An 18952-nucleotide genomic window follows, 5' to 3' on the forward strand; every position below is an offset into this window, starting at 1 on the left:
GTTATGCCAAAGAGGAAGAAACATGTTTCGGGGTGTTTTGAGGATGGGTTGGGCACTTCATTGTGGGGAAGTGGGGACCCTGACACTTGTCTGCTGGAGTTACTGTGCTGGAGAGACCCTTCTGCTGCTTCAGCCTCCCCAGGGACCCATCAAGCTCTGTTGAAATATGAAAATACTAGTCTTGGATTTAAGTTTAGATCTTGACTCTTTGAAGAGCTACACGTGTGCTGTGTAGGTGAATATGAATGGTGTGGTGACGGCTGAACCGCCGTCAGGTTCTTCTAGGGTGAATTAATGTGGCATATTGACAAAAATAACACAGCACATATTTTTATCTGACTTACAGTACAATGCATAAAGACATTATGGTGATGATGGGTTTTTTGGTTGAAATTAAAGAATACATCCAATTAGAGATTGTGCTGAGACATTTTGATAGAAAAGGCCAGAGCTAAGGTTATGTTGATCACCTTAAGCATGGCAGGCAGGAGGAGGCGGCCAGAGCGACAGCTCCGTGGCAGATGTGCTCTGTGGCCTTTGCGAACTGTTTGCTCCTGAGCAAGCACATTTATTACGAGCTTTGCCAGGAGAGCCCCACACGCTGTTAATGATTGACTGCCCTGGCCAGGGGGTTTCCAGGCAGCTCATGCTCCGTGCCCTGTCGGGACTGCTGGGCTGTTGGACTGTGCGTGATAAGCCTCCCCAAGTGGGCAAGGAGCGGAAGGCTGTTCTCCCCATCTTTCCCCAGGGGCTGCAGCAGTGGGGGTCCTGCTTGGGTGGGATGCTGGAGGTGGGGTGGCCTCAGCTGGCCCTGCAGCCCTCGCGTGCCCACTCATCAGGCTGCCTGTTTGCAGCAGGGTCCCTCTAAAAGCTCTGACCTGTAGGTTGTGACAGTTTGCCAAACAGCCGCTCTGGGGGTCCCGCACCCCGCTGCCGGTGGGAGGTTGTCCTCTCCCTGCTCTAAGGCCAAGCACACCCGGGGAAACACTTTCATGGGCTTGACCAGATGATGCAGTAGGGTTATGACTCTCTGAGGTTGGCTGTGAAGATGCGAAGCACCGGTGGGATTTCGGGAAGATGCTGATGCTTCAGTCCAACGGATGGCTGCAGTTTTGCCTGCATGTTCTCATACATGCCTACAGCATGGACTGTGTTTTTATCCCTCTAAGGAAGAACATGCTCAAAATGCTGTAGCTAGTCCTGTGTCTTATTCCCATGAAAATTAAACTCGCAGAGGAGGAAGGTGAGATGGGAGGGGGCGGGGCAGAGAGACCCGGGTGTTTTATCACCGTGGCAACAAAGACTTCCAGGGAAAGGTGCTGAGGTTGTGAAGTAGATCATTTACAGTTTACTTAATTAAAAAAAAAACAACATATATTTCCTGGAACAAGCTGTGTGCCAGCTCCCCCTTGTAAGAGGCAAGCTGGAGGGCTCGTGCTGTCGTGCTGATCCCAAGCCTGGCTCCGTGCATCTCTGCAGCGGGATGGATGTTCATCCCTGGCACAAGCACAGTGGGCACCTGGCTTGGCACAAGCACAGTGGGCACCTGGCTTGGCCCAGCTCAGAGCTGTCCCGTATGGGGAAGGTTTGCTAATGTCTGAAAAAGGCAGGGAAAAAACCGTTTGCAAGGCAGGAACAAATCCCTCTGTTCAGAATTTAAGGGGGCTGTAATGTAACTTCACCCTTTAAAGAACCCGGTGTATGGGTGGTGGTGCGGGCTGTTTTCATGGAAGCCTCGGCATCAAGGTAACGCAGTGTCCGCGGTGACCCTGGAGCTCTGCCAGAGGGAATGAGGTCCCTTGTTCATTCAGTGTGCTCAAAACCCCAGCTTGCCCCGGCAAAACCCAGGCTGGCGGGCTGCGGAGGGGGGTGGGTGGGTGGGTGGGGGGGCAGCCTTTTTGGGGGGGGGCGACAGCCTTTTTGGGGCGGGGGGGGGGGGGGGGAGGAGGAGAGCGGTGGCCGCTCCTCAGCGAGCCCTGCCCGCGCCCGTCGCCACCGGAGCAGCCCCGCGCAGCGGAGCGGCCCCGCGCAGCGGCGGGGAGCGCGCAGGGCGGCGCGGGCGCGGAGGCGGGCGCGGACGCGCCGCCGCCTCCCCCGCAGGTGCCTCGGCGAGGGTCGGAGCGCGGTCGGCGGCGCCGGCAGCGGCGATGTCCCGGCCGACGGGCAGGATGCACTCCCGGCGGGCGGGGATCCGGGCGGCCGTGGTGCTCATCGGGCTGCTGCACAGATCCCGCAGGCAGAGCAAGGAGAAAAGGTACCGCGCGAGGTGGTTCCCGGCGTTCGGATCCCTGAGCAAAGGCGCCGGGCAGCGGCGGGGCCGGGCCGGGGCAGCGGGGCTCTGGGCGAGCCGGCCCGAGCCTCGTGGCATCCGCGGCGGCCGGTGTCGGGATGGATCCGGCGTGCGGGTGTAAAGCGGCAGCGCTGCCCCGGAGCCGGGCTGGAGGCACGGGGACCATCGCCGCGCCCCGCTCACGGCGTGCGTGTGCGTGTGCAGGGGCCGCGCTTCAGCCTGCCCGAGCTGGGTTTAACCCCGCCGCCCGTTTCTTCTGCCGGAGAAGACCAAGGAGGACCGTTCTCTTTTCAGGGATCGCCGTGTTCGCGGAACTGCTTTAACTCAGCTCAACAGCTTTGTCGCTTCGCTGGGAACAGCTGACAAACGGTTTCATCTTTCATTGACTAAGCCACGGATTGTACTTTATGTTCAACTTTGTGTTTTGAGGAAATAGCCAGTTTGCAATATTGTGTTAGCTTGCGCCTGCTCTGCACGGCTCCGCTTTCCCCCCCGCTCCTTAAGGGGAGTTGCTGTTTGCTTCAGAGATTTACCCTGCTCTGATTTATGCTGCGCATCCTCGGTCAGGGAGTTCTCTCTCCTCCAGGACTGTGCTGCTCTGGCAACTTTGTTGTTAAAAATAGTAAGAAATATGCATCCAGACCTTGGCCGTGTTCATACCTCTGGTTCGGGGTGGAAGCGACGTGGGCACTGCTGCAGTTTGAGGGTTTTGGGTTTTTTTTTTGTTCAATTTATGATTTTGTACCAAAACCATATGAATGAATAATTGATTATTTGGAATCTCTGTCGTAAAGCACACACACCACCCCCTCACCACCCCTTTAGTCTGTGAGCCTGAAAAATCAGAGCAAGATGATTGGGGGTGAAGCTTTAGCTCTTTCCCCACCCACAGTTTCGGGTCGTAGGGTCCATACCTCGTTTTTTGGTGCTGCTGCTGGAGGTGCTTTGCCTTGGACAGCGGGCGCCCATGAGAGCAGGATTTTAGTGGTGCTTTTATGACTTAATGGTGGCCTTCCTGTATAGTTCATGTGTTGCTGTTGTTGTTTTGGGATATTTTCTTCTCCTTTGCTGGGATTTTAGGTAGACCATCAAAGCTGAACAGTCAGAAAAAAACAACTTGCAGGTCCTGGTGGTCCTGAGTACATAGCAAAGATGGATGTTCACCTGAGCTGGGCTGTGCCATGGCTGTGACCCCTGTCCTCCTCTGCCCCTGGCTGGGATGCGGGGTACGGGGGCTGTCCTGGCGGGCTCAGCCATTCCCATCCCTGCTTTTGCCCCTTGGGTTTTTCCTCATTTAGCCAAGACCTGCCCCTGCTGTAGTTCTGCCCGTGGGCCACGGGCTCCAGCTACGGGCCAGCATGTTTTGCAGGGGCTGGTTGCCTTGGGGGTGGCCAGGGCCCCCATGCCCTGCCTGGTGCTCCGTGGTCTGGAGCCTCTTTTCCTGCTTTCACGTGCTGCACGCAGGGAGCATCCGAGCGCTGGGGAGGTCTGTGCTGCCAGTGGGGGCCCAAATGCTCTTCTGAACACTGTCCCCGCTGAAACTCATGGGCCGTCCCGCGTTCGCCTCAAAGCATGGCAGGGAAGGAAGAGAGTGCTTTACCAGTCACGCCGAGCAAGGTGTTTCCCAAAGAGTCGTCTTTCCCCTAGGTACCAGATTTGTATGAATGAGCTCAGCATGACACTTGAGGGCTGACAAAAATTCTGGCTCTGAACTCTCACAGAAATCTGACCAGTGATGTGCAAGTCTGATTTTTTTATTTTTAATTTTTTTCCTCACCATCACGTTGAGCACAAACCCTCTCAGTGTAGTCCTTGCTACAGGGTTTACTGAGGACAATGAGAGTCACACAGACTTCTCAAGGGGAGAACAAGACCCTGAGGAGGTTTTTGCCTGTCTGCTGCGGACTGAGAAACCTTCATGGGAGTGATTGCAAGAATTCAAGCAGTGCTTTACGGTGGTTGCTTCATCTTATGCAAGCTGCCAGGGCCATCAAAGTGACATAATCTGCAGGAAAAGGAAAGGGCTGCTAGCGTCGTCGTCGAAAGGGACTCTGTTCCTCCACCTGCTCCTATTTTCTTTTTTTCCTCCTACATTTGGTCTTTGTTCTGTGTTTGCAATTGAATTTTGCTTTATATGAGCCATATGCAAGCCTGCCAGGATCGGTGGCAGCTGCAGAGTCCCTGGTGGCCCATGTCCCTTTCCTGTTACCAACCCAGCAAAGTGCAGGGCAACAAATGGACTTCACCAAGCTCCGCTCGCAGCCCAGGGTGTTGCTTACCTTGCTCCCTCTGCTCACAATCAATCTGTCCATGCCTGTCCTGCGCGCTTGAGCTGGAGGGGGACAACAGTAACGTGCACCAGCGGCTGGGGCCTGGGGGGCTGCTGCTGCCATGGGCTTGGGGCTCCTCCTAGCTCCAGTACCACTCCAGAAACCTAGGATTTGGGACTGGGTATTTTTGTCTAAACCGGTTTTCCTGAATGTCCTGTGTGCAAGCCAGGTGATGCTATGGTGGCCTACGGTCTTTCCGCAGGGTAAAGCCAATGGGTGGGTGCCTTGGTGTGGGTGCACCCCTCCATTCACGTACTGGCCTCAGCTATGGTGTAGGCAACTGGGAATAAGGTAGACGTATTTTATTGCTGCTGTTAGTTTACGCTTTAGTTCGGTGAGGGCTACTTATGGGTAGTCTGTCTCCCGGAGCCTTGGAGTGAAAACTTCGTAATGCTGAAGTCAGTTTTAATCCCCGTTTGTTTCAGTGGGATGTTCACCAGAGCAGCACCCCGTGTATTTTGGGCCTCCCTGCTGCCACTCCACCTCCTGCCCCTGGCGTGGATGCCCAGGCAGGGACAGCACTTCTGCCTGCAGTTGGCGGCACTGGTTTCTGGGAGCTGTTCTCTGTAATTCGCAAATTACTGAATCAGCTCAGAAACGGCTGCCCAAGGCTCGTTGGCTCGTGTTTGTCAGGAACTGGATCAGATGAGCCTTCTGGTTTTAAAAGGTCTGTGAGTGCCTTGGCTGGTTTACCCAAACGCTGTGGGAAATCACCACTTTCTCTCTATTCCTGCAAGTGACGTCAGACAACAAAATTTGTAAACTATAAAAACCTCTTTCCATCATTATTTGCATATCGGGCCATACTTCCCTAGCCAGACCAAGTGGGAAGTCCTGGGCCATTTGGATAGAGCCCAGTGTCTGTACAGGTGCAGGCAAAGCAGGAGCCAGCTCCTCGCCATGCCCCCAGGTGGGACAGGCAATGCGTGGCGCAGCTGTGACCCACACAACCAGCACAGGCAGCGCTGCCCGCACGAGCGCGGGACGCTCCGAACTGTTCTCAACAATATTCTCGGTGCAGAGGAGTAATTAAAGCCAAACTCATTGGCAGTTAAATGTCACCTTGCTCTGAGCAGGGCTTTGGTTCCCGCTTGTGGGAGCTGTGCAGTGAGGGAGGCTGTGTGTGCACAGAGATGCAGGCTGGAAATTTGCAAATATTGCAAGAAATCTAGTCCAGAAAATGCTGCACTGTTTCTTTTCTGGCTCTCAGGCATCCATGCAAGAAGGTAACATTCAGGGTAGGGTCAGCCTGAGCCCAGGACATAAAAGAGTATCAGGGAAGATGTTTCACAGCGCGGTGCAGTGTGGAGCCCCAGCAGCTTCACAGCTCTGGGTGCATGTGGGTGGGAGGATGAAACCCAGGTCTAGGGTGGCTTTGGAGCCCCAGGGCTGCCTGAAGTCAGTGGGAGCCCTGCAGCAGTGCATGTCCTCTGCAGATGTCCTCCCTGGGATGAGTGATGATGCAGTGAGATCTTGCTTGCCTGGAGTCCCTGGGATTGGATGGAGAGCTGTTCAAAGTCAGAGTAAGGTGCCTCGTTCAGGCACTCACTGCAGATTTCCAGGTGTAAAATCTCAATGTGGTGCCCTTGTCTCTGCTGCAGAAAAAAACCCCAACCATTTTTGGGTTGGTTTTTTTTGTGACTTATGAGCAGCTGGCTGAGGGCTCCTGACCGCTTCCAGCAAGAGTCCGCTGGTGTCCCGGGAGCTGGGTGTCAGAGGCTCAGTCCCAGCCGTGTGCCGTGAGCCGCAGCAGCCGTGCAGGACCTGCCTGCAGGGAGCAGGGATGGAGAGGATCCTCCCGCAGAGGGAGGATGAGCAGCCTGGGCTCTGCTCCCACCACCCGCCCCATGATGGGAGCTTAACCCGGGGCAGTGTAAGGATGAAAAGCAATACATGAGCACAGTCCCTTGTGAAAACTGAAGACACTGGGCATTGAATATTAAATAAACTAAAAAGGGAGCAGCTGGCAAGGTGATGCCCATCAAGGACAAAAAAATTATAGGTCCAAAAATAGAGGCTGTTAATTTACAGGATAATCTTTGCTGTCCTTCTCAAGGATACAGCATCTAGACAGGCTGAACTTGTTGCTGCAAGAGTTTTGCACCTCCTTAGGCCAGGTTTCATCCGCAGAATTAAGCGTAGGCATAAAGGTAACCTGCAATGCTCCATGTTTAATTTACACAATGTAACAAAAGGTAGAGCTAACCACTTAGTGTGGAAATACTTCGCTGTGTCAGATAATATGTTGACATCTTCCCTTCCCACGGGTAATTTATGTGAACGTACCGTGTCAATTTAGAGCCTGTCTAGTAAATCAGACGAACAAAACAAGAAGTGGGATGCATTATAAGTTTTTCATTAGGCTTAAGACTGAGAAAGCATGAGGGAAGTGTATGCTCAGAGTCAGGGGTTCGGTTGGGAAAGCTCAGGGGGCCCCAGGCGTCCTGGCAGCCCTGGCTCTGTACTGAACGGGACATTTTAATCACAATTTCAGTGTGTCGGCAGGGTTTACCAAATTCAGGATATGAATTTGTAGGCGCTTTTGGGGTGTGATCAGGGATGCTTTAAAGACAAGAGAAAGACTTCATCTGTGCTCGCTGTGTTGGGAATTCACCAGCGCTAGAAAACCCAGTGCCCACGCACTCAAAATGGGGGGAAGAATCCCCATTTGCTCTGCCTTTGGGAGAAGCAGGGGGAGCAACCCTGGCCACACAGGCTGTGCCTCCCCGGTGGGGGCTGGTGCAGTGGGGTGCCCCCCAGCACAGCCCCGAGGCTGCAGCCCCAGCCCTGGGGGGAACACGGGACCTGTGTCAGGATGGCAGGGCTGATCTCACGTTCTCCATTAGAAACCGTGCAGTTGGGCCTGCGTAACTGCATTAAGGTATTTCCTTAATTAGATTTCTAAGTATGTAGGACTCTAATTCTTTCTTTTCCTTCTCTCTTAATTTGTCTAATGAGAAAAATTAAGAAATAAAATTACAAAATGATGCCCGTGTTGCCTTCCGGGAAGGCCGCTGTCCGGCTGTCCAGCCTTACGGCTCCGGAGGATGCTCTCCCCCATCCCGTGCGCTGATGCCTGGCCGTGGCCAAGGGTGGGCCTGGGGGTGTGGGGGCCAGGTGAAGCACCTGGCTGCTTGCTGGGTGCTGCCTCTGGGGAGTGAGTGCAGTGCCATAACCTTTGGATATATTATTGAACCTCGAGCCACACGTCTCCCATGGTGCCAGGGAGAGGCGAGTGTGGAGTGATTGCAGAGGCCGTTTATTGGAGCCGTGCCGAGCCAAGGCCAGGCTTAAGTTCATTGCACTATTCCTGCCATCCTTCCCCACCCCATGGGGAGCTGCACAGCGTCCCGCAGTCCCGGTCCTTGCTGATGTGAATGCCTGGGACCTCTGCTGTGGTTTGGGCTCTGCAGAGACTCGCACCCCTGGCGCCAGCCAGGGGCCGGGTCACGACGTGGGGCTGCTGTGAGCACCCTCTGGCTCTGCTGTTGTCTTCAGGGGAGATCCCCGGAGGCTGCTTCTCAGTGTGAGTGTGCCGGTGCATGGATAAAGACACGCGAATCTTCCTTATGATTCATTTATCATCCCGTGAGGGTAATCTGTTTGGGAATTAGGCTGATGGCCCTTGACCCCATAGCTGACGGCAGACTGAATCATTCGAGTCAATGGTTGCAGTACAACATAACATATTTCCAGTGCACGGAGGCTAATTACAAGCAATGGCTGGTGAATGGGTTTGTTTTGCTCCCCCCGGAACTGCAGGAGCAGTTCCAGCAGTTTGGCCCCAAAGAAGCAATCAGCATGTGACAGAGGAACATGCTGTTAAGTTGTGTGAGTGATTTTATAATACTTAGAATATGATGCTATGGCAACCTGTTACAAATCCCAGATCAAATCAAATTATTTGAGTGCATCCTGTAACTTTAATCTTTACAAAGTCTGATACATTTTATGCCTTTGAGGCCACTACGCAGATTAGTGCAATCAGGCAGAGCTCAGGGTTCAAAGCAAGGAGAGCAAAGGATGAGTGGTTTGCTCCAGATCAAGATGTGCTTTAGTGCCCTAGAAAGTCAAAGAGCAAACAGTAAAAACCTGCAATCCTCAGCATTTTTTCAGCAGTGGAGTCATGGTGAATTTGTGGAGAAGGGGAAGGAGCTCGATAAACAGTATAGGTGGGCACGACATGAATTCTGCTATTGCCCATACACAGTCCCACATTGTTTTAATTCATTTCTTGCACTGAAAAAACAGAAGACGCTAAGAGCTTAAATGAGAGGTAATAATGTAAGGCAAATTTGACCTGCTCTGATTTAAAAAAATAGAAAGAAAAAATAAGATGTGTATTGGTTTAATGTAATGTAAAATGCCAGTCATCCTTGGTCTGGATTAACTTTTGGACACTAATGACTGGGAATTTCCCCCAGTGATTCCAGGTGCAGTTGTGTTGCTGGCACAACCCAGGCAGTGCCACAGCCCTTGGTGCCCTGCAGCTGCAACGCTGATGGTGACGGGTGCTGATGGTCCTGCTTTGCTGTCGCCCCTTGTAGCCGCAGGGCAGCTCTCCACTCTGCTCCTCCTGCTTCATCCCATTGCAGCCCAGAGGCCAAAAAATCCACCTTCCTCCTGCCTGTGGCTGCCTGCACCTTGGGAGGAGCTCTGAGTCCAAGGGAAGTAAGTCCTGATGGCAGGACCCCAAGCACCCTGGGCTCAGAGAAGTGCAATCAGCAATTAATTACAAGTGTCAGAGGATTTGGTCTGCCAAGTCCCAGGGGTCTGTGAGTCGGGTCCCCGCATGCCAGCGGTTGGTCTCAGCTGCAGCGCTGCCTGACGCAGCAGTGTGTAGATCTCCCCAGCGCTGTGCTGAGCCCCCTGTGCTCCTCCTGGGCTGTTCTTGTGCCTCTGGGACAGATTTATGGTCTTGAACTCCAGCCCTGAATTTCCCCTGCCATCCAGCTGATGTTTCCCTGGCTACAACCGAAGTTCATTAATTCTTGCTCCTTAGTCATTGACTAATGAGAACTCTTGATTTGCGTCCTGTTGGTCCCTGCCTTCCCTCAGTCACAGGCGCCGCAGCTCCCTGCTTCTCTTGTCTCTGTACACGCAATGCATTAACAGCGCAGGCTGACAACTGGCAGCCCCCCCAGACAAACCTAATCGTGCCGGCTGCAGGGACGTGGGCTCTGAGGCGCCGCCGGCTCCGGCTGCTCTCCCCTGCTCCGCCATAAAGCCAGTCCTGCAGCAACAGGGAGAGATGCCAAATCCCTCGTCTGGGCCGTGGCGCTGTAGAGGGTAGGCTGGGATCCTGCAGCGTGGGGCTGCGGACGGGCAGGAGGCTGCAGTGCCTTCCTGCAACCCGCAGCATGCAGAGGGCTTTCTCCTAAAAGCTTACCTATATGCATATGTGTATATATAATCGTGTGTGTGCACATGCGTACATTTATTTGTTTTAAGAGATGGAGTCAAGTTTCATCGGGAACAGGAGAAGCCTATGAGCAAGAGTTGTTGTGCATACAGGCAGGACGAGCAGAGCCAGCCCTTCTCAAGCTCTGGTTAAGTCTCTCATTAGCAGGGACGCAGCCAAGAGCGTCTCCTTAGCTCACACAGGCAATGGTGGGGTTTTGCAGTTGCTGTTGCACCAACGGTCTTGTAGAAAACTTGCCTGTGGTGCCTGCAGCGTCCCTATTGCATCTCTGCTGCATGCCCAGGGCGCGTGGCCCTGCCGAGGAGGGGCTGCAGGCTCCCACACCTCCCCCATGTCCAGCATGCGGTTGTCACCTGCTGTCGTGAGAGCTGGGACTTGATGGAAGAGGGCGGCATGGGTGGGAGGGCAGTAGCCAGGGTGGTGGGGCTGGTGGCGAGGGCAGGTGTTGCAGGAGGTTGGGTGCGTACCCTCTGGCAGGACCTGCATGTTTTGGAGAGGACCCTGGCGGGCATCGGTGCTTGGCTGCTGTGCACGCCGTGCCGTGCCATCCCGGGGTGGGCTGCCATGGGAACCAAACCTCATTACTGCGAGATAAACAGTTGGACATTTTGGCCCGGTTTCTGCAGGACTAATCTGGCAGGGACAAGAGGAAACTAAATTAAATCTCAGATTTTCTGACTCCCAGAGTAGCATCTGGCAGTACCGCTGCGAGTGACGGCTTGGTTGTCCGCCTGGGAACCCGTTGGTGTAAAGGGGACAGAGTGTTTTTACCAGATAATTGGTGGAGGGCTGAGGTGGTGCCTTTTCGAGGCTGGGGGCTTTTGTGTGATGCTTTCGTGGCAGGTTCATGGTGTGGGGGCTGCTCCCAGCTCCCTCAGGGTCTCATGTCCTTGTAACACCTCTCGCTGCCTCCAAATTCAGTGCCCATGCCTGGGGGTGGGGGTGACCTCAGAGCTGGGCCCTGCCAAACCCTTGCTGGGGAGTCCCTGGGTTTTACGCCGGCATCACCGAGCTGGAAGCTCTTCCACCATCCATGGCGTCTGGGCTCCCGGGAGGCTGATCAGCCGCGGATCCTGCCCAGGCGGGGAGGGTGCCAGATTGAGGGAAACCGTGGGGATGGGTTGTCATAGAAACCCAGCCCGGCTGTCCCCACTCCGCCGCCCAGCAGAGCCCAGCACTACCGGCACCGCGGTGCCCCAGCCCCGCAGCCGGGCTCCGGATGGCTCCCAGGGACAGAGCCCAGGCGCTCAGTGGAGCAACAAGGGGTCCCGCCCCGCCCTGGGGGCTCTATAGATGACATACATAATCTTTTTATGTGATCTGTTTATTTTTTTTCTCAGATGCAAGATAGTATTTTACAGGCAGCCTACAGGCCCGTGTCTTTGTCAAAGAAGATAAGCCCTTATCTCCCGCCTTGCGCTCTTGCTCGGGGCACAGGGGAAGCTGACATGCCTGCGTTTGGTTTTTCAGGAAACAGGAGCTGCTGAACAGCACGGATGTGACCGTCCCGGAGCGGCCGCTATCTCCCCCCCTCACCGCCCCGCCGACCATGAAGGTGAGTGGCAATGCCGCGCCGGGCTGTGGGCGCGCGGTCCAGCCGAGGCGCCGGTTTTGGAAACCGAAACTGGTGAGGAGCGGCACTTCCAACGCAGCGGCTGTACGGATTTGGGCTGTTCCCAAGGGAGCAGCAGTAGGTGGTTTCTGGAGTTCAGCCTGCAGCGTGTTCAGACGCCATCAGCGGCAACGGGGCGTGCGTGCTGGCGGGCCCCATCCTGTGCTGCTGCTAATGTTATGCAATCATGAGCAGCGATGCCAAGCAGGGTGCAGAACACCAGTGCTGTTATCCTTCTAATAACCCTCCCCGGGCGCCGTGGCGGGCGGCTGCTTGCCAGCACAAGGCAGACGGCGTGTCCCCGACAGGCGGGCACTGCTGGTGGGGTTGACCCACGATTCGCTCCTGCCAGGGACCACTCAGCCGCTGCCTTTTGCCGTGGTGGAGGCAGCAGGTCATGGGACATGGTGCTTCCCCTCTGCTCTGCCCATGCCAGTCTCCTCTGCGGGGCTCTGCCCTTCCTGCAGTTCTGCCAATCCCAACTGGAGAAGGTCACGAGCAACCTGTTCAGACCTGGAAGTTGGTCCTGCTTCAGCCAAGGTTACTTCACAGCTCCCAGCTCACAATTATCTTGTTCAAACAGTCTCAAGCGAGTGGGGAGCCCTGTGTCAAGCAGGGCGATGCAGAGGCGTGAACGTCCCATGGCCTGGGACGGTAACCTGGGGCAAAGCTTCAGAGTGAATTTGGCAGGAAAAGTCAATCTGAGACATGGAAATGAATGGGAAAATAGGATAAAAAGCAACATGGGTTCACCAAAAGTAGCTTCTCTCAGAGTAACCTGAGATATTTCTGCTATACCAGAGTTTCCAGACATAGGCAACTGTAGCTCTTCTCCCTGGGTTGCTGCGGAGTGCTCAATACGCTGCCACCCGGGAAATTACTCATTAAGCTGGGGAAGATGAGATGAATGTGAGGATTACAAGGTGGTTGAGAACCTGGTTAAATGGTTAAGAGTAAGTGGGCTTGGAAATAGAGTATTGAGTTGGAGGAGTTTATTAGTGGAGCTTCTGATAATTTGGCTTATCTAGGGTTTTGTGTATGATCTGGGTGCACAAAGCTGACACAGTTCACTGCTGACACGAGCTGTGGCACCTTGTTGGGCTGCAGAGGAGGAGAATCAGGGTCCTGGGGGAGGCTTGAAGCCAGGAGTGATGGGAGGGAGTGGAGACATGCCTTCGAGGAGAGCCCGCTGGCGGCGGGGCGTTATCCTGGGGGCACAGGGGAAATGGGGGGAGAGGGGGGATCCCGCCTGCAGGGTGTACCTGGGGATGTGCAGTGTGCGGGTGCGGGATGTGCCAGTGTGCCAGCGTGATTCTCGGTCCTCGTGCCAGCAGCATTCCTGGCTGGCCTTGGGCTGGTGCCAAGGAGGGGAAGCCAAAGCCCCCACGACATTACCAGCCTCAGAGGACAAGAAGTTTCCCAGGATGGTGCTGGGCAATGAGCATCCCTCCCAGGGGCTCAGAGGGATTTCACCTCGGCGATGTTGCTGCATCCCGTGGCAGCGTGCCCTCTGCCCAGCTGCCCGTGCACAGCCAGGGAAGCGGCAAGCGTCAGCATTTCTCACGAGGGCTGTCCGGGGCAAGCGCAGCAGCTCCTCCACGTTCCCGGCCTGCCCGCCCTGCCCCTGCGGGAGGAAACAAATTGTTGGTGCAATTTATTTTGCCTTGCAGAAAGGTGGTAAATTGCTCGGTAATACCTGGCTGGACTTCAGGGTAGGACTTCTGTGGCCATGAGCGCTGCGGGCCTGCAGCGTCCCTGGAGCTTGTCCTGCTGCCATGCTGCCTCGTGCCTTCCCAGGCTTTCCAGCAGCACCTGCATCCTGAGAGGTTCTGCCTTTGCCCTTGCCCTTGCCCTCATCATGTTTTAAGTGGAAATTCTGCCTTTGATGAGCCTGTGAGCTGGGCAGGCTGAGCCTGGCCATGTGGGTGCGGAGGTGGCCCCCAATGCTGGGTTCTGCTCCCTGCCTGGTGGCTGCTGCAGGAGGGGTTATGAGGGGCAGGACCCCAGGCACGCCGCAGGCAGGGAGGGTACAGCTGCTCCTCGGCTGGACCAGGCAATGAGGGGCAGTGGGAAGTCAGGCTCTTCAATGATGTTTAGACTTCAGCACAAGGTTTCCCTCAGCATGGGAAACTTGGCGCAGAATCCTATGGAAAACCTGGCATGGAAAAAGGGTGTAGATACTACTCCATATGCTTCAGGTAATGTAAGTGCCTCCAAAGCACATGCTGAGTTTTTTTCTTCATGCATCTCAAAGACGGCCATTCCTTCTCGCATTGCAAGCTGCATTGTTCCATCTCACTGTGGGTGCTGTGGCTGGGCGAGAGGCTGGCAGTGGCTTTGGCTGGGGACGCGCCATGGGACCAGTCTCCACAACAAGGCTGGAGGCTGCTTGTTTCACTGCTGGTTCTTCATTTTTATAATAATGTAATTAAAGCAATTAAAAGGCGATTACTGACTTGTTCTGCTTTACAGCAGGATTAAAGGGCTCCAGAATCTTTTGCAGATGGCACAGGTTGTCCTTTCGGAAAGGAGAGGCAGAGCTGGGAGTCTGTGGCACGTGGTCCCTCCCTCCATCACTCAGTCCCTGTGGCGCTGGTGATGGCAGAGCTGCTGCGGTGACGGCTGCCTCTGCCGGCACCCTGGCCAGGCGGCAGCAGAAGAGGATCCTTCGTCTTTGCCAGGCTCAGGGAGCTCAAGAAGTGCTAAACAGGAATAGCCCCATTTGTCTTCAGGCCGGGGGCTGTCTGTGGGCCATTGGGTTTTGTTTGTGTGTGCGCTTGTTTGGAGCTTCCCTGTGTCCCTGCTGCCGCTTTGGTCTCAGCTGCCGTCAGCTCCTGAAAGGCAGGGGCTGGGTATGTATTTGCTGGCATTTAAGAGATGGAACTGGAGAAGGCTGGGGGAGGAGATGTCAGGGATTAAGGAGTCATCAGCTTGATGAAGGGAAATCTGGGGTGACTTTGTGGTTGGGAGCCAGGGATCTGGTCCTTCTGGAGATGTTGCTCGGTCCCCTGACCATTGCGGTCAGCGCAGGGGATGCTGGGCGGTGGCTCAGCGCTGGTGTAGCTGAACCTGCGATGAGATGCTGCGCAGCATGCGTGTGTTGAATCGATATCCTCAGTGTTCATCCTGCTCTGTCCGGCTCTTGGTAGACTTTAAGGTGCTTCCCAGAGACCTCTGCAAGACTTAGTGTCATGAGGAGTGACAAGGGGTAGGTACGGGCAGTGGGAGCAGGGACAGGCATGAGCCCCTGGCAGCTGGGACTGCCTGTGCCTGTGCCCAGCAGTTTTGGCCAAAGCAATTTTGGCCAAAGCAATTTTGGCCAAAGCAATTGTGTCCTGCCTCCTGCTTGGGCGGTTTTGGGACGAGAAGGCCTTGTTGGTGCTGGTGCTTACTCTGCAGCTCCCGGGTCAGCAGGTTGGGTTGGCCTGAGTTGACTCTGAGAGAATTAAAGGCTGGGATTTGTTCAGGTCCTTTGGAAGGGCTGTGGCTTTTTTGTGCATACAGATTTCCAGCTGGAGAGGTCGGATTTTATGCCTTCTGCCCAGTGCCTTGTTCCTGATGCAGCTCTCCCATGCGAGTGCCCTCCCAAGGGTTGCCACGCATCCCTTGTGGGACCGTGTGTCCTGCCGAGGGGCCGTGCCTCCCACCGAAGGGCGATGCCTCCCGCTGAGGGGTGATGCATCCCGCCGAGGGGCCGTGCATCCCGCCAAGGGGCGATGCATCCTGCCGAGGGGCCGTGCATCCCGCCGAGGGGCCGTGCATCCCACTGAGGGGTGATGCACCCTGGCAGGAGCCAAGCAGAGGGCAGGAGTCTGCCTGTCCCCTGCAAACGCTCACCGGCTTCCTGCCCAACCTGTTTGGGGCACTTTGCCTCCCAGGGGAGCCACCCTTTGAAATAACAAAGCAGCAGTCCTGCTGCGCCACTGGCTTGGAGAAACATTAACGAAGGGAGGTGTCGGGGCTGGGGAGGGATGGCTGGGCTGGCACTTGGCTGCCGCCACGCTCGCCACGCACCCATGAGGAAGTCTGGTTGCGGCAGCAGCCGTGGCTCTGTGGCTGATGCGGAGGGGGGTGTGATGCCAGGAAGATGATGGATTTCTTACGGGACGGGCTGGTGAGTTCTGTGCGACCCGTGGTGGTTTGCTGGGGAGGGGTGCTGGGCAGAGCTCTGCCCCACTGTGCTCCATCCTCGGTGGCTCCTGCCTGGCACAAGGTTTTCTTTCTGGGTCTCATTTTCTTCAGAAACCTTCAAAGCAGGCACTTTCTGGCTGCACTGCAGCTTCTGCTCTGAGCCCTCCTCATTCGCAGGTACCTGCTCCCTAAACTCACCCCCTGGGGTGATGGGGCGCTTGAACAGACACTGTGTGCTCCAGTCAGCTCAGCTTCGGACCTGCTCTCTTTCCTGGTGCTGACAGAGAAACCATGTACTTTCCTGTGCTGAAGCACTGGGATATGACTGTACATCCCCTCACGCTGCCAGTGTGGCATGCTCAGTGGTGAGGGGTGAGGGCACGTGAGCAGGAAAGGAATAACAACTACACTGTTTTGGGTTGAGTATTTTGCATTTCTGAGGTCATTAGGACAAGCTACTGGGCAGGTTTGTCCTGCCGAAGGTGACAGAGGAAACGGCTGTCTGCTCTGGTGATGCCTTTGGTTGCATTTGAGAAGCAGGTGTAGGCTTAGTTTGGAGTGGACAGTCTCAGCGACCCAAGCGGGGTGAGCGAAACCTTTCCTGCCTGCCGGGCCCACGGCAGGGGACATTGCTTTCTGTTGGGCATCACAAAGCTGTGATTGTCTCCCCTATAATTACCAAAATATTTGTGGCCCAGTAAACCTTGGCATCAAGTATGCATAAATCCCTAAAGGGTACAGCCTGCTGTCTGCTTTATTAAATACATGTATGCATTTTCTGCTGGAACTTGCTTTAGCAGGTGGATCCGGTGCTGCTGTGTGGTTTGCTTCTCTGGGTCTGGCTGCTGGCAGAGTGGGACCTGGAAACTATTTTAATTGACTCAAAGAGCATTTGTCCATTACAGAGGCCTGAAGATAAACCAGAATCTAAATCGAGCTCAAAATAAGGAAAAGCCTTTTTAAAGTGTTCCCAGCTTTGGGCACAGAGCTCTTCTGAGCCCAGGGTTCGCTCTGTCTCCCATAGTTGCAGTAGGTAAAAACGGGGCATAGTCTGAAGCTAGAAACATGGCCAGGGCTGCTTCTGAGCCACAGCAGTTCCCACCTGTGTTGGCAGTGTCTTTCCTTGGTCCCAGCTGGTGTCACTGGGGTCACTAGGCTGCTCGTGCTGTAAAACTAACCTTTGCTTGCCACATACATGAATATAAAATCTCGCTGAGGTTTTCCTTTGTTCTTTGATTTTCATTTCATCATCACCTCCTCTGTTTTTTGGTCTTTCGAGAAATTCAGTCTATTCTAAGAGCTCACCAAAAATCATGGCCCCTTCTGCCCCAGATCTCACATTCCTCTTCTGCAAACTGTTTCTGATAGCTGGCAGCATCAGAGCTGCCGATCCCGCTTCCTGCTCTCCCTCCTGGGCCAGCACCGTCTGCCATGGCCCCGGCCTCTCCTCTGCCATACGAGCCGTGAGCCCATCTGCCGCGGCTGGAGCATGGCGGGTAGCCGGGAGCAAACAGGTTAGAGGAGAGGTGGGGAGAGGAGGGACAGGGCTGCTACTTCATGTCTCCAGAAAAACTACTTACTAGTTTACTGGGAGTGCCCCAACATTTACAGCCATAGATTGACTAGATAATATATTTTCAGTGCTTAAGAGCAGGAAAAGCCGGACGAGGGATCAGGATCACCCAGCTGAGGTTCAGCGGTTGCTGTGCCGAAGGTGTGACCCCACAGGTGCCCGGCGAGTCGGGAGGCTGGTGCTGGTGGAGCACTGATTTTCCCATGGCTGTGTGTGTTGGTGGGGCCGTGTCCCGTGCCTGCCGCTCAGGTCAAACCCGTGTCTGCTACATCTGAACACCATGGCAGGACCAAGTGGGAAAGGCGGCCGGTGCTTGTTGAGCCCCAAAGCAGCTCAGCAGTGCTCTGGCTGCTGCTAGGACTGGGGCCCCTTTGGGCGGCGCAGGTAGATCAGGGCAGGAACAGGGTTCCTGAAGTCCCCCCTTGCCCAAGGGAAAGCACGGCTGAGCAGGACAGATGAGAGGTGGTGATGGTCTCTTCCTGGTCTGGGTTTTTGTTCCTGAGCTCCCTGCGTTAAGTGTTTCCAAAGGTGCAGGAGCCGCGTGCCCCATGTGCCCCGTGTGCGCTGCAGCGACTTGGGATGCTCGCAGGGCTGCAAAGCCGTGGGGCATCAGCATGGCTGGGGAGGGAGGCAGCAGGCTGTGAGCCAGGCAGCAGTGTGCTGGGGGAGCAGGATGAGCTCCCAGGCTGCAGGGTTGGGCTCCTCTCCAGAGGAGCCACACAGGATTTTTAATCAGACCCTGGGGCTCAGCTAATCTCTTTAGTTCATTTGGCAAGTAGGCCATTAACCCCGCACCGGGGCACCCGGCCCTGCCGGCAGTGGCACTGCTGGCGTTTCTGCAGCAGGTGAAAAGCAGAGCTGAGGGCTTACACCTTGCAAGGTAAGGGATGTGGGGAGGGCTGCTGTAAGGTGTCTCATCTGCAAAAGTATTTATTTATTTGCTTTCTTGAATCAATCAGTCTGGGCCTGTTTCTTTTCAAAAGGAAAGTTTTTTGCTGCTGGTTTGTGTGCACAGTCCTCCTCCTTCCAGAGGCCCTGCAAAGCAGCAGGAGGACCATGGGGGGCCAGGGCACATGCACCCCATTCCTCTGCTCACAGCAGGACCAGCTCTGCCCTGTGTCCTCAGTAAGCCCCACACCTGCAGCCCTGCCGGGTGCCCTGTGGCACTTGGCAGCCGTCAGGATTTTCTCCCTGCCTGATCCCTGAGATCCAGCACCTGCTGCGCAGAAGCGAGCAGCACATGGCCAGGCATGGCTGCAGCTGGAGCTCTCCTTCCCTTTGCTCCTGCCAGGCTCTCCTGTGCCCTGCAGGACAGGACTGCACCTGTGGCTCCGTTGTCCCTTTGGCATCTCTAGCCTGTGTCACCACTGCAGAGAGCTGGGAAACACAGACCTTAGAGACCTGAGAAAACACCCAGGGGAAAAGGGAACCCAAAGAGATTGACCAGCTGATGGTGCCAACACTGCTGTGATTAGAAAAATAAATGACTAAGGAGCCATTATCAAACTATACACAGAGCAGGCTGGGAAATTGTAGGGGATGAATGTTATTGGTGGTGGTGAACCGCAGCAGTGAAGCCCGAGCTCTGAATCAG

General features: G+C 55.2%; 1 protein-coding gene across 10 annotated transcripts in view; it reads left to right on the forward strand.

Annotated features, from left to right (window-relative positions):
- RAP1GAP2 (RAP1 GTPase activating protein 2) overlaps window positions 1-18952 on the forward strand; it is an 80173-nt gene that overhangs the window by 38210 nt on the left and 23011 nt on the right. For 7 of the 10 annotated variants that reach the window (XM_075113025.1, XM_075113024.1, XM_075113019.1 and 4 more), the window contains exon 3: window positions 11513-11597. In XM_075113025.1, coding sequence (XP_074969126.1) covers window positions 11513-11597 — 85 coding nt within the window. Of the gene's footprint in view, window positions 1-2097; window positions 2255-11512; window positions 11598-15603; window positions 15769-18952 lie in introns of those variants that run through there. The other 3 variants (XM_075113021.1, XM_075113022.1, XM_075113026.1) reach the window with 2 other exon arrangements.

This window comes from Phalacrocorax aristotelis, chromosome 18 (genome assembly GCF_949628215.1).
Source record: "Phalacrocorax aristotelis chromosome 18, bGulAri2.1, whole genome shotgun sequence".
Taxonomy (NCBI): Eukaryota; Metazoa; Chordata; class Aves; order Suliformes; family Phalacrocoracidae; genus Phalacrocorax; species Phalacrocorax aristotelis.